This window comes from Fundulus heteroclitus, chromosome 10 (genome assembly GCF_011125445.2).
Source record: "Fundulus heteroclitus isolate FHET01 chromosome 10, MU-UCD_Fhet_4.1, whole genome shotgun sequence".
Lineage (NCBI taxonomy): Eukaryota > Metazoa > Chordata > Actinopteri > Cyprinodontiformes > Fundulidae > Fundulus > Fundulus heteroclitus.
The window spans coordinates 21,932,971-21,947,454 of record NC_046370.1 but is presented as its reverse complement, the minus strand read 5'-3'; the positions used below and the strand labels follow the sequence as shown (position 1 = coordinate 21,947,454).

Here is a 14,484-nt window from a genome sequence, read left to right as displayed (position 1 = left end):
GTTACTACATCCACTGACTGTAGAATTACCTGTGAAACGTTTTCACACAGCCAGAAAACTGCTTGTTGTTGCAACCAAATCCTATGGGATTCTGTGAGAGTAGGGAGTAGCAAGATGGCGGCCAGTGACTTCAGTTTTTCGGCAAAATCAGCACTCCAGTGTATTATATAGCTCAGTGGGCCCAACCCTGCCATTCTTGTGGAATGACAGATGGGTGTTAACGGCGAAATGACAGCGTGGGAAGCCACAGCGTGCGACTTCTGGCTCTGACCCAGTGCCCATCTGTTAGATCTTAAGGACCGACAGCTGCAGGGTGACCTGCCGCCTGCAAGGCTGGTCAGCAGAGGTCCAGACGGCGCACACAGACACCGCATCCCACTGTCATGGGACCATCAGTGCTCATTTCATCTGATATTGTAATCATTGTAAGACAGCCACATAGACTTTTAACTCACGCGGGTTTGCATCATTCCTACAGGTGATGGTGTGGACGGTGCAGCGCTAAAAACACAGTCCAAATCAGCAGCTGTATAAAACTTTATTGCACGACAAAACCTGAATGAATTCATTTACTAGTCAGCAATTCCATGATCTCCAACTTTGATCTAATAGGTTGAAGCTGAGGGTTACAGCAAAATTAGGGACAAAGGACGGAGCTCAAAGGCCGGCATCAAGAATGTGCTCAGGATCACGGGAATGCATGAGGAGGTAAAGGCGTTTGGACAGCTCCGGGCCGACCCTTCGAGTTGTGGAGGTGACGCCTTCCCCTCTGCGGATCAGGAGGTCAGACAGAAGGGAGAGCTTCTCGTTCTCGGTCCTGCACCGACTGTAAGCCTGTGAACGCACAGGGAGATTATTAGCTTTCAGAAAGCATTTCTGAGAGGTCACGGCTTCAGAAATAGTCTCATGGTCAACTGTACGTTCTCATAAGAACAAAAGAAGTAAAATAAAAACAACACAGATGTGACACAAAACTAGATTTGCCCAATAGATATGGAATCATAAACCATATAACCTCCTATTTATTACTTTGGCACACCTTTCACTTTCTTCTGGTTGGGTATTAATGATAGTTGTAGTTTAGCTTTTCTTGACCCAAGTCAAACCACCGTTCCCAGATGTCAGGAAATGACCAATAACCTTTGCAACGCTGCGGTCTCACCACTCGATCTTCCTAAGGGCGTTTTCTAATGGTGTGTATTGTTTTAGCTGAGACAGCTCTCCTGTTTCCTGTCAATCAGCCCAGAGCAAGACTCCACACTGCATTGAAGAATTAGACATGTGCTTGTTCCAGTTCACCAAATCACAAGGTGAATCTAGCCCCCCCACCCCCTTGATCTAAGAAAAGAAAAATGAAAAAAAAAAAAAGACCAACCAGTAATTTCAACAATGCCTCAAACATTTCTTGAAGCATGTTTAGCAAAGAAAAATTGTCATGCCTGTGTTTTAGTTGTGGCTTTTCAGCAAAACAACTGACTGACTGAACATGCTCCAAGAGTAACATTCCATGTTTGGCCAGCAGTTGTAAAAAGATTAAAAATGTAATGTTTTTCACTGAAGCCATCTAACTTTATGACTTGAGTCATAATGGAGTAATCATAATCCTAATTTCCTCAGAAAACTCAAACGGACTGGACTTTCCACTGAGCTGCTGTTTTATGTCTCAGCATAGCTGTATGGTATGGAAGTGGCACGGTGCAGGAGAGGACGGACTTAGCGCAAGGGATTGTGGGATGCCATCTACAGGATTTGGACTCAATTTATGCAGAACGATGTTTATGTAACACGAGTCCTAAGAAGGGGCCGGACACAACTCCACTGATGCCACCCACCCGGGCAATGCAGTAAGCCCCGCTCCCATCAGGTAAATGCTTCAGAAGCATCAAATCCAGAATAAATAAACTCAGAAATGGCTTTTTTCCAAGAGCAGTGAAGGCTATCGCCCCCTGCTGAGAGACAGTGCTCCATCATGTTACAATTACGCTAATGTTAGCCTATTTGCACGCTCTTAGAAATACCAAACTGCATATTCTGTAAATGAAGCTGCAAAATCACTGCCCAAAAATGACCTTGTTACTTGAGATTCATTAAAGGAGATAATAATTCATGTAACACGGTTCATTTCAATCGCAAAGGGACTGATATCAGAGCTCTCGGACTCTGATACGAACTTGCAAGCTCTAGTGTGTGTGTGTGTGTGTGTGTGTGCGTGTGCGTGTGTGTGTATGTTCATTACTATATATTTATTAGAGCAAACTTTATAGGTCATTTCAGTAGATTCCTACATGTGAGGAACTGTTGATTTTCAATAGAATTACTGACTATGCATTTTGCTTTATTTCTGAGCTGGATGCCCACTGTGGTAGATGATGAGTAGATAACAGAATGTTTGTGGGAAAACATTTATATTGTATGTCTGACACAAATTGCTTAAAGTCTTTTGTGTGGAAAAGCACGCAACGCGCGCAGGGCGAACGCATTACCTTCTTGAGCAGCTGCGGGGAAGGATAAGCAGCCAAGATGGCAGCAGCCACGTCTGGGCTCACTCTGTTGAACTGCTGAATCTGTCTCTTCCACACCTGCAGCAGGCCCTTCCCGGCTTTGTCCACCCGCTGGCCTCCCGCCCACTCGCTCTCCAGGTAGAAGGAGAAGCCGGTCTGATCTCGCTCTCTCCTGAAAACGAGCAAGAGGCGTGTAGGGAGTGACCGTGTGATCCGGCGGAGGCGGCGCTCGGCCGAGCTGTGAAGAGAAGGAGGAAATGGAGCTCGGGATGCTCACTTGAAAGGGGCCTCGGCGACTGCTTTGGTCGTCATGGTGATGTAGTCCGAGAACTCCTTCCAGGTAGATAAGAAGCGGACGGAGACGCCGGTGTGAAGCTGGAGGTGGACCATAGCCTGATGGGATTTAACATGTGGATCAGTGAAGATAGTGAAAAACGGCTAATTTCCTCCTAAGCACTCCAGAGCCATTTATATAAGCCATCACACTGTTTGCAGCCAGAAGTCATGGGATCTGAACATTCATTATAAACATCATCATTTAAAAAGCCCTTAAATAACATTATTAGATATTATGTTGCATCCCCCCATAAGAGCTTTATCAGCTATTGACACTGGATTCAAATTTTATAAGGCACATTTGCCTATACATATCAGCCATATTAAGTATACTGGATTTAAAATATCACATATAACATTACCTAAGACACAAAACTCCTGTGAGCAGGTGAATTCTACTTACAACTACACATTGCTCTGTCAGTCATGGATCTTTTCGCATGTCCTTGCTGTAAATCATTCACGAGAAAGCCAAACAGAGGACTTTTTACACCTCTCATGGGTTTTCACTGCCGCTAAAACAACCTGGGTCAGTGTATGCATGCTGGCGCACAGAACAACGCGTGTTCAGTCCGTGGAAATGTAAAGCTCCATTTTGTGAATTCCTCAGAAAACAGTTCAGGCGCCTTGAGTGCAAGAATCCACCTTGCACTGGTGAGAAAAGGCTTTCCACAGTCCATTCTGCTGCAGCTGAATACAGGGTAAATATTTATCTCCTAAATGTCCAAAAGCCTGGCATATGTTTTGATGAAATTGTGTATGATGATGTGTTGGGAAATTTCATATTAAGGAGGTAAAGTGTGGGGGCATATTTTCCATCTGGCATCATGTGTTCGAATGAGAGGTAAGGCAGACATGCAGCGGAGCGAGAGGGGCATTGTGTCATTGGCCCAACGAGCCAGGCGCTACAGCGGTGCCTTCCATTTGCCTCGGAACAACCCGAAACTAGTAAGTCGCATATTGTGTCATCGCTGCCTTTTTGCGTTACAGTTTCCCTTTTGTAGGAAAAAAATAAATAAGAACGTTCGCGCAAAAGGTTTTGTTAAACGTACAAATACAGCCGAACTGAGGCTCAGAACGTGTTTTAAAGTCAGATTTTATCGCAAAATCTTTTTTTTTTTTTATGAACCGTGCTGAGCCGTTCAATTGAGCATGAAAAGTCAAACAATAGGGGGAGATTCTTCATTGCTTATTTAGCCACTGTTCTTAAATCAATGATGACAACAACACCGTTCTAAGTGGTTTTTTGAGCAAATAAACAGGGATGACACATCTGTACCTGCATGACTGACTAAAGGTTTCAGAAACAATAGAAAGCTGCTAAAAACAGTCAAAGTATGAAGCTTTACTCAATGTTGCCTCGGGTAGCAGCCATCATGAATGCGGAAGTTGGGTATGGTCCCGTTGCACCGGCTTTCCAACTCGTAATTCCGACTCTAGGGGGCGTTCCAAGTGAAAATTCCGACTCGAGAGGTTGAAAATTCCGAGTACCGAGGAAAAATGAATTGGAGACTCGTCCGGGAAAGCGGCAAAATTTATTTGCTAAACTAATAAAATATGCTGCGCTTGCACGTTACATTGAGTGGATTCAAACCCTGCCCTGGGTTCACAATGTAAGATTTTTCAGACATTTTAGGAAAAAAAAAAAAAAAACTTTAAACCAAATGCTATTGTGAGCTAATCATTTCAAATAATGCATTTGGTTAGAACCTTAAATAGGTGCATAAGACCCTCCTGAAAACAGCTGTTTCCTCTCGAGCCCAGCATTGTTGATGATTATAGGTTCATATTTTGTGGTCGCTTGTTTATCTGACCCAAAGTCAGATCAAATCGCGGCTTTCATGGCTGCTCTGTGTGCTCTCACGTCTATCAAACTGGCCCTGGATCTGCGTCAAAAAGCATTTCCACGGACCTGCAGCTCCTTTATCGTGCAATTTGATTGTCGGACCACAAACTGTGCGTTACTCGGGCTGCTGGCCAGGGCTCTAGCTACAAGCCACTGGAAAGAGGGAAGGAAATGGACCGCTTTATAATACCTACCTGCTCCGCCATAACCTGACAATGAGTGAAAAAGAAAAAGAAGGCTGTAAATCATAAAATGTCATTATGGTTATATAATGACAGCAAAAACTCTTGTTTCTTATATTCACCCAGCAAGAAATGAGGTGGAGGTTTACTCTAATAAGCATCAGCAGAGTCCTCTGAGGAACAGAGAGTAGACGGACTTTCAGCTGATATATAGGTAACCTTAAAAGCGCTGACTATGATAGAAAACAATAGGAACCCTCCCTGTGAGCTTCTAGATGGATTTCCATCAAGACATGAAAATTATATGGTGCTTGGTTTGGTGAAATTCAAAGCCTTTACTCCTGAAGTAGCTAAAAAAAATATTAAAAGGTCATTTAGATCACCATATTACTTTTCATTCCTGAAGCCCGTCCAATTCTCTGCTGACAGAAAAAAAAAAGGGTTTGCGCAATAAAGGGAGAAATTTTAACACGTCTAAAGAGTAAGTTCAAACGTGAGCCTCTCTCTTCTCTACCACATATCCTGTGCGAAATTCAATTGAGTTGTTTAAAGGTGCAGTAATAAAAAAAGAAATGAACCACAGCAACTGATCACAAATGCAAAGAACTATCACAGATTATGTACTTATTTTAATTTTCTCAACAATGTGTGACATGTAATATTATAGAAATGAAACACTTGATTCAAAATAAAAACACATACTATTTTATGTATACAGTATTAGTAACTAAAGTATTAATATTGATAACAAGACAAAAGATGAGGGTCTAAAGAAAGTTAGTTTGCCGTCTGTAGAATGCATTTCACAATTTTTACCCACTATATCCTTGGATCAATAAATCCATTAATCCATTATGTGCTGCGTCAAATTTCTTTGGACCCTCCTATAACATCTCCGGACCCCCCACCCCCCTAATTCTCTGGTGCCGCCACTGAATAAGCCGACTACAGTTAACGTGACAGTAATCAAAAGCTGATTAGTTTTCTCGAGATCAAAGACAATAAATGGCAAATATAAAAGAGATTTTCTGGGGAAAAAAAAAAATAAATAAACATGGACGACAGCTGCTGCGACTTCTTTTTATCTTACTACCGCCTTCTGTCTCACGGCCATGAGCCAACATTAAGAGCCGTTCCTTCCACCTCGCAGCCCTGATGGATGTTTGCGATGATTCTGCTGCTTAAACGTTCGTGCACTTTCACCTCGTGCATTGTTACTGGTGACTATCAAGGCTCTGAGACATGAAACAAGCGCAGAGTGACACGTACAGCTCTTAAAACGTTTCAAAGGCCACTATCTGCTGGATACATCAGACGTGATGGAACAGAGGAAGTTTTCCCGGTTACTTGGATGTTCCAAAAAAAAAAAAAAAAAAAACAACCTCGGCAGGCGACCTGCTGCGAGAGGTTTTAACGGCGGTGTAGCTAATTTAACCTTTGAGCCAATCTGATTGTGGCTGGTGTTTACTGGGACTGATTTAACACTTTTTGATTATTTTCCTCACCCCAGCCAGAGAACGTGATTATCTAATCACCATCAGACGAGTGCCTTCATTTTCTGAACCCCCTGAAGATCAGAACATTGATTAAATAAAATGAGCTACACGGTGTGGAACACTTTCTACTGTTGGGTTATATTAATAAATTAAAACATCCCAGCGGCGGGGAGCGATTAATATTAAAATGTTCAAAAACAAAATGTTAAAAAAAAAAAAAAAAATCCAAAAAAGTAAATAAAAATTCACCAAAGTTAAACTTTAAAATGAGAAAAGGTAAGGGAGAAGCCTGCCCTTATAAGGCAATACTGGTTTCAAATAAAACAAGCAATGCAATTAATTTTGCTTTTGCAAATTTTATTGTTTTCTTGGGTCAAAGTGCCTGTTTTTGTTAGTGCTAAAGGTTTCGTATCAATGAAGATGTTCAGCTGATTTAGACCAATAGCATGAAGTTCTTTCTTTTTGGTTATAATAAATGGATTTCTGTTGCCCGTGCAAGTCAAACCTGTTGGAATAAAATGTTATATTGTGTAACCGATTTAAAATTTGATCATACTGTAATAAATAATGCATTGAAAGTAAACATGCAACATTTACCACTCTGGGCCATGAACAAATTAATCACGCATAAATTATGCAGCCAGTATTGTGCTTTCTATTTAATTTTTTTTTTTCAAGTCAGGCTTAAAATGAAAATGTTTTTGGGGAGTGGTGGCCTAGTGGTTAGAGCAGTGCACTTGCACTCAGAGAAGGATGCAAGTACTAGTGTTGCGCCGATGCCATTTTTTGGCCCCGATACCCGGGGCCAAAATACTGCCTGTGCAGTATTGGCCGATACCGATAACCATCTGTTTGATATTGATGTGTGCGTGTGTATATATGAAGAACTGCATACTACTTGGATGTAAAAGCCACCATTTTAGTGCTGGATCGGGGCCCCGGCCAATACTGGTACTGGTATCGGTGCAACAATAGCAAGTACCCGGTTCGATCCCCACAGCCTGCTCTCTGGGTCCCTGAGCAAGACCCTTAACTCCCGATTGCTCCACGGACGCTGCACAGTGGCAGCCCACTGCTCCCCAAGGGGATGGGTTAAGATGCAGAAGTGAATTTCTCCATTGTGAGATCAATAAAGTTCAATTACTATTGTGTATACTCTGGTCTGAATTAAAACATGTTATGGCCCATAGCAGCACCACATAATATACTGAACAAAACACCTTCTGATGAAGCTGTTTTTTTTTTTTTAATCTACGGGAACATCAATGTCATGATTAAATTCAGCTTTCGGTTTGTTTTTTTACTGTGGTTTTTTTCTGTCTATTCCTCTTTCTCTCTCTCTCCTGAAGCAGATTGAAAAAGAAGCCATGCACTGATGTGCAGCGACGCAGATGTTCTTCCGCTGGCCAAACAGTGAAAAACAAACAAAAAAGCAACGCTAGCGCTACACAGAACACTTCAACACAACCCTTAGATAACTTTATCGCATTAAAAACTGATTCATTCATTTTGACAGTGAAGCGAAGAGCAACCCTTTCCGTAGAGTGAAGCGGCGGACCGACCCACCTCCTCCACGTCCACTCTGGACACCTCCGGCAGCTTCTCGGTGTGACCGTTCCTCCGTCGCTTCTTCTCTTTTCCTCCTCCCGTCTCTTGCCCCGCCACAGCCTCTCTGAACCTCCTCTGGCTTTGAGACTTAGACCCTCTGGGAACATCGAGGTTAGCTTTATTTATTTTTTTTATTTATGATTTATTTATTTATGATTAACCAGGTAGTGACTTCTGGTTTCCTAAAAGGCACCCATCAGTTCTGCTGATGGGTGCCTTTTCTCTCCAGGAACAGTAGTACACAGAAACTATTTAGCTATCCCTTTAGGTTAAACACATGACAGAACAGCAATATCACCCTGACTTAGCATCAGCCTGTACAGTTTCTAATCTTTTTCCACTAAAGTTAAAACAAACTTGATTAAGGCTAATTCAATTTTGATGCACGTAGGAAAATCACTGATCAGGCCAGATTTCAATCAGTAACCACTTCAACAGTGGATCACTGAACTCCTTTGGATTGAAAACATGACACCGATCTGATTAAAAGCTTTTAATTTGGCAGCTGAAGGTAAAGGCAAGTACAACCAGTTTAAAATGCACTTCAAACGCATACTTTGACAGCAGCATCTTTAAAACAGCTGTAAAAATGTTTCCCCTATATGTGACTAAAACCTTCGGTGAGTCTTAAGAGGCCTCAGCGCAACGCAGGATAGCCTGGTCCTGGGTTAGACCCGAGTAAATATTTTAGAAGAATGGATTTTAGATACCAAGTTCTCCTTTCAAGAAGTAGCAAAAGAGCTCTTTACAGATTGCTAAATCAAAAGCTGCGGATCAGACGGCGAGCTTTGCACAAAAGGGAAAGCAGCAGCTTAGGTTGAACCCCGTTAACAAATAAAAACCACAATGTTAGGCAGAAGTTAGGAAGGCTGACACTGAACCTCAAACCCCACGGCACAAACCTTGCAGGGATTTCTGTTTTTTTCTTTAAAATGGTAAAAATTGTCCTTTGTTGCTCACCTGAAATAGTTCTCCAGCTCGACGACTGCCAGGCTGAGGGTTCTGCTGGGGTGACGCCTCTGCTGCCCCTGGACCCACGATGTGAGGGTGGGGCTGTTATCTGACCCGCTGTGCCTCTCCTCCTGGGTTAGACGGGCAGAGAGAGATCATCGTTTCCAGGGTAAACTGGATGAAGAAAGACTGAATCCAGGCTTATTTAAGACTTCGCAGCAGATTATCTAGAATCTGCTGTGTTGTCGAGTATACCGATGAGGTTAGGGTCTTATTCAGAAGGTTTAGGCTTCTTTATACGGTTCATTTTTTTTTTCCAATCAGAGTAAAGCAGTGCTGTACTATTTGCTGGACGCCATCTTCGATTATATGCATTTAACTTTCTCTAGTTTCATTGGCACCGCATCCATGCTTTGTAGACAACGCCCTCTGCTCATCTGACACGTCGAATTTTAGAAACTCCGATTTTCTTCTTCTGCGAGATGAAAGAGGAAATAATGTCTGGAAACAAATGTTTTTTTCTTCTTCTTCTCCTCGTCGTTTTTTTGTTCCTCAAACACACCACGAGCTAAAACACTTATTCATACGAGTCAGGAGCCGTGAAGTTAGCCAAGCTTCAATAAAACACCAAGAGCCATTTTCACGGCAGAAATTCAATGTTTTTCCAGACGGACAGGCGGGCCTTTTATGCAACAGAAAGGAGGATTAATTCAGTCAGTACTGATGTTTATCCAAAGAGTTCCCTAGTTTTGCTTTGTCATGCTCATCCAGACCTGGAAAATATTTTTTCATAGATCTCCAGATCGTTGTAAAGGTTCTCAGCCTGGTTCTGCTGCATGTATCTCCCAGTTAAAAAAAAAAAAAAAAGAGGTTCTTCTTCAATCTTCACCAAAAAAAAAAGAAAAATGGACCCCTTTTTGCACCTGGTTTCATTCAAGTAGTAAAATCATGATGTGCGGAAGCTGCTGCTGGTGATCTTGCGACAGAGAGAGAAACGCTTCCTTGACCATGGAGACCTTCAAGGTGCAGCGTCCGGTTCTAAAACCTCCGGCGGTCCAAGAGTCGCCAAAGAGCGTCAGGACTGCCCTGGGAGAGCGCGGTGAGGAATGCTGCTGCTGATGTCCGAAAAAAAAAAAAAAAGAACAGACATTCAGAAGGAAACACAAGGACGGGGAGCAGACGACTGGTGAGAAGACATTCTCTCTTCTTTCCTTTGAGTGGGCCTTCTGGAAGATTAATTGCCTGGAGAAGAACACGCGAACACTGCCACTGCCTCCCACGTCATGCCAACAGTAACGCGTGGTTGGATCTCCTCCAAGGGGAGGGGGCTCAAACCCAGTTCTGCCTAGAACGTTGCCACGGATAGAGAGCGGGGAAGAAACTCTTTCCAAGAAACTCCCCGCACAGCACGGCTGGGATCTGTGGTTTTTTCCAGCAGTGATGGAGCTCTGCGTTGTGAGCGCAATTCTCCAACTTCCGTCAGGATTTGGTCCAGAAGCCGACATCCAGCAAGCCTGAGAAAACTACACAGGTTATGAAAACAGGGACCGACACTGGAAGTACGGCTGGATTATATAGTAAAAAAAGCATATCGATAACATAAAAATAATATAGATCGATATTGGTAATTATCAACAAATTCAAAACATATATTTTAAGTGCAGCCCTGGCAATTTTATGCTGTTGCTTAGCAACCTAGTATTTTTAGATACAGAACACACAAACACTGAATTCAAACACAACACATTTTTCAACCAACTTTTTACCAAAAGTGCAAGTTTTTAAAAACTAGAACATGTACTCTCTGAACTCTTTGAAGGGGGCAGAGCGTTCCTGGGTCTGCGTTTGTGATTGGTTGGGAGGATGTAGTATTAACCTACATGATAGGCTACAATGCAAAAGGAAGGAAAACTGTTCTATTGAACTATTTATTGACCCTTTTTTTTTCAATCATCAATATACGTCTATCGATCGATATATATATATATATATATATATATATATATATATATAGTTAGTGAATTATCGTCCAGCCATAGCTGCAAGTATCAACTCTTTGACTCTTAGCGTAACATTTTCTCCTAAAACATCTGTTCGCTGAAGCCTTTTGCACATCCTGAGAGGTTGACTCTATTATTTTGTTATTATCGTTAACCATTTTTACTGTTTACAGCTTTTCTGTATTTTATTTGTCATTTTTTAATTGTTATTTTCAGCTGACCTTTGTTTTTGTAAAGCGCTTTAGAAATCAACATGGTATGGAATGGTAAAAAAAATAACTTTGCGAATTAGATCCCAGAAGCATTCCTCCGTCACACGTAGCGATGACTCCTATGACCCTGGACTACTCAACCTTCACATTTAAGCTCGCCGACGACATAAAGTCAGAGTTTTGATGCCCCTACCGTCGACCTTGAAAACATTGCATTTGTTCCCGGTCTTCCTGTGACAAAACAGGATGTTTATATTCCTGTCTGAACCCGACAGGGTTGGTTTTGAATATCCCAATGTGTCCAGCCGGCACATCACGCACGTTTAGCCAACTCACTTGGACGTAGTTGTGCACCAGCGTGATGAAGTCCTCCACCGTCATCTGCATCACCACATGGGGCTCTGGAGCACACGCCGCCTCGTTCGGCTGCAAACAGCGGGAGCCGAGCCTGAGCTTTTCGTTCCAAAACAAAGCTGCTACCTGTTCAGAGCACGTCGGCGGGTTTTTCGAACCTGCGCCCCTGGAGCCCTCCTGGCCCAGGTCACGCTGCGTGGGAGCGGCTGCTTCTCGATGGCGCAGCTGCAGCCCAGGGCCTGCACGGACGCCAGCAGAGTCCCGCCTCCTTCCAGCTGCAACAGAGCTGCAAGAGAAGACAAGTGCGGTATCAGAAACCGGTGACATTTTTATTTTAGCCTGGGACACGTTTCCCGTTTCACCTGGATCAACAGCCACCACCATGTGCTTGATGCACTCCTCTGGCCTCAGGGCCTTGGCGGCCTCAGCCAGAGCTTTCCTCTCCGCTTTCTGCCTCTCCTGTCGCTCCTTGATCGCCTCCTTGCCCTGCTGCTGTCTCTCCTGCCTCCTCCTCTGAGCCTCCTCCCTGGAGGCCTGGATCTCCTCCACCGTCCGTTTAGTGGCTTTCGTCCGGCTAGGAGAGGAGTCTGCTCTCTGGGGTGCAGAGAGGGGCCTCAGAGGCAAGTCATCCACCTCTTCTGGGCTGGTTCTTCCCTCCTGACGCAAGACGAGTTGATGCTCGGGCTCTGGAGGGCCTTTCCGACGCGGAGCCTCGGTCGCGTTTCTTTCACCGAGGACGCCGCCGCCCTGCCTGAGCATCAGTCTCTGCGCCAGAGGGACGTACGGTGCGTCATCCTCAGAATCGCTGCTTATCATCATCACGTCCGTCGATCCAGCGGCGCCCCGAGGTGAGGGGGAGACAGGGCCCGGGTTCTTCGGGCTTCTCTGGGAGGCCGCGCCGTTGCTCGGACGAGTCTGGAGGAAATCAAAGACAGGCAGCTCCTCGTCCGAGTCACTGCTGCTTTCCATCGCCTCGCGTCTCGGTGAATCACTGCACATGATGACGGGAAACAGAAACTGTCAGGGTCATCAGTCAAAAAGAGGTGCTTTTTTTCCCCCTCCCTCCCTCCCTCTGACTTAAACCCTCACCAGACCTCTTGGGGAAATTAGGAACATTTATTGTTGGCCTGATGAAAAGGGGTTAAAGGGAGCCCTGACAAACAAACAGCGTAAACAACCAGCATGTTCTAAGTGTGCCGGCTACAACGAGAACCCGGTTTGAAGGCGTCTGGGGGAGAGGCAGCTTGCTAACATCCACCTCACGCCGCCCTGGTTTTGGGAGATAAGGACGAACCAGCAGCTACACAGGTCTCTCTCTCTCTCTCTCTCTTGGTGTGACGTTATCTGTCGCTGCAGAAATAATTGGATTTCTAACTTCCAGCGACACGTCCCGCCACCTAAAAAGACCTCGCAATAGAGAAAGAAATGACTTCCTAAATTGAGTTTGTGGTTGGGTTTTTTTTGGCGCTGCACTAATATTTTCAAAGAAAGACAAACGGAAGATAACAAACCGGGAAGCAAAGTTCAATTTTGCACGACAAAAGGCCAGCCGGCGTCACGCGCAGACGTCAGATAGCAGGACGTGGCTGCAGGAGGAGGATTTCACCGCTCATCGGCCGCTTAAAGGAACCCCCCCCCACAACGATCTGCGGCTTGTTTCTGTACTTTATGCATACTTACATCATCGTGAGCGGATCGCTGCGCTGCGCGCTGTTTTGAGTTTCCCCGGGTTTTGTTGCGTTCACTGACAATCTGACTCCAGAGCGCTGTCACCACCAACAACGTCTCTTGACTCCAGATCCGGCTCTGCTTGTCTCAAAGAGACGGATCTTTAGGTTGTCAAGTGACTCTCACTTAATTAATGTTACAGTGTATGATACATACACTGAATGCTCTGGGTCAATTTACATTTTTTGAGAAATATAAAACAAAAACCTTCCTATAAAACTTACTCTTGTTTTTAAATAACGTTTTATTAACTTATTGAAATTCAGTTTAATGTTTTTTACTTAGTTGTATCGTTACTGTGTTTGTAACTGTTTTTATTGTTCTTTGGTTTTTGAAAGTTCGTCTCTTTTGTACGTGAGATCTTGGATCTCAGAGAGACAAAAGGTTGAATTGGATCTATAAAATGTAACTGAGGGGGAAAAAAACGAAACAGAATATAGAAAACACAAACAAATTAGACAGATGAAACAAGTGCAGTACATGAAAGCATATCAGCATTATAACACTTTTGCTTGTTTTCCTTTCGATGTTTCAGTAACATTTTCCTGACGGCACCCTTTCAAAAAGTTAAAAGGGCAGATTGTGAGGAGTCAGCCGATCTTCAGAGCCTTTGCAGCTGGAGAGAGACATAATGTCTGCTCAATCCATCACAGCTTTGTAAAAAATCGTGAATGATGGAATGATGGAATGATGTTTGATATATAGCAAAAACAATCCTGCATTGTAATTACATTATTGTAGTATACAGCCAACTTTTAGTGAAAACAAATCAGTCAATAACAACATGCTTTGTAGGGATAACATTTAAAACAATAGCAGAAACGTGATTAAGTAGAATTCAAATATAACAATTTGAACATCACCTGTGGAAGAAATCTATACAGATGTGTAACAGTCATGCTGTTTATAAAGATGCTAATTATTGGGTAGAATGCGAAGCTATTAAGGGATGTGAACGCATCAGCTGTTACACTACTGCTAAGAATTAGAAACTAATTGTGCATGTGCATACAAAGAATAGAATACCAAAGTAGTCTTGTCTAATGTATTGTGGGTTTTTTATGTCGGTTGCATCATTTTTTTTTTAAATGACAGCATGAACATTACATAAAACACCTTGACACCCATCCTGGTGTCTGCTCTCATACACTTAGCCACAGAACCAATATTTCATAGACTGAAACCTTTTTTTTGTAAATCGGTGGTACTATCCTCTTTCATCGCATAGATATCCTGTCATCTTCAGAACACAGACTACTGAACCTGTCAT

General features: G+C 43.4%; 1 protein-coding gene across 2 annotated transcripts; it reads right to left on the bottom strand.

Moving 5' to 3' along the window:
* Positions 1–519: 519 nt before the first annotated feature.
* On the bottom strand, positions 520–13,264 carry eme1 (essential meiotic structure-specific endonuclease 1). 2 transcript variants are annotated; one of them, XM_036142342.1, is made up of 9 exons: positions 13,167–13,264; positions 11,849–12,477; positions 11,645–11,772; positions 11,469–11,558; positions 8,930–9,051; positions 7,928–8,066; positions 2,779–2,894; positions 2,484–2,673; positions 520–834 (listed from the first exon to the last, which is right to left on the bottom strand). In XM_036142342.1, the coding sequence occupies exons 1-9, from the start codon at positions 13,169–13,171 to the stop codon at positions 658–660; spliced, it is 1,596 nt and encodes a 531-aa protein (XP_035998235.1). In that variant the 5' UTR covers positions 13,172–13,264; the 3' UTR covers positions 520–657. The 2 variants fall into 2 exon arrangements, with proteins under 2 accessions (XP_035998235.1, XP_035998236.1); XM_036142343.1 differs by lacking the exon at positions 13,167–13,264 and adding an exon at positions 12,998–13,099.
* Between the last annotated feature and the right edge of the window lie 1,220 nt (positions 13,265–14,484).

Coding starts and splice junctions, on each gene's coding strand:
- eme1 (XM_036142342.1), bottom strand. Junction 11,773..11,848: donor GGTGGTGGCTGTTGATCCAG/GTGAAACGGGAA, acceptor CTTCTCTTGCAG/CTCTGTTGCAGCTGGAAGGA. Junction 11,559..11,644: donor GGAGGGCTCCAGGGGCGCAG/GTTCGAAAAACC, acceptor CGCTGTTTGCAG/CCGAACGAGGCGGCGTGTGC.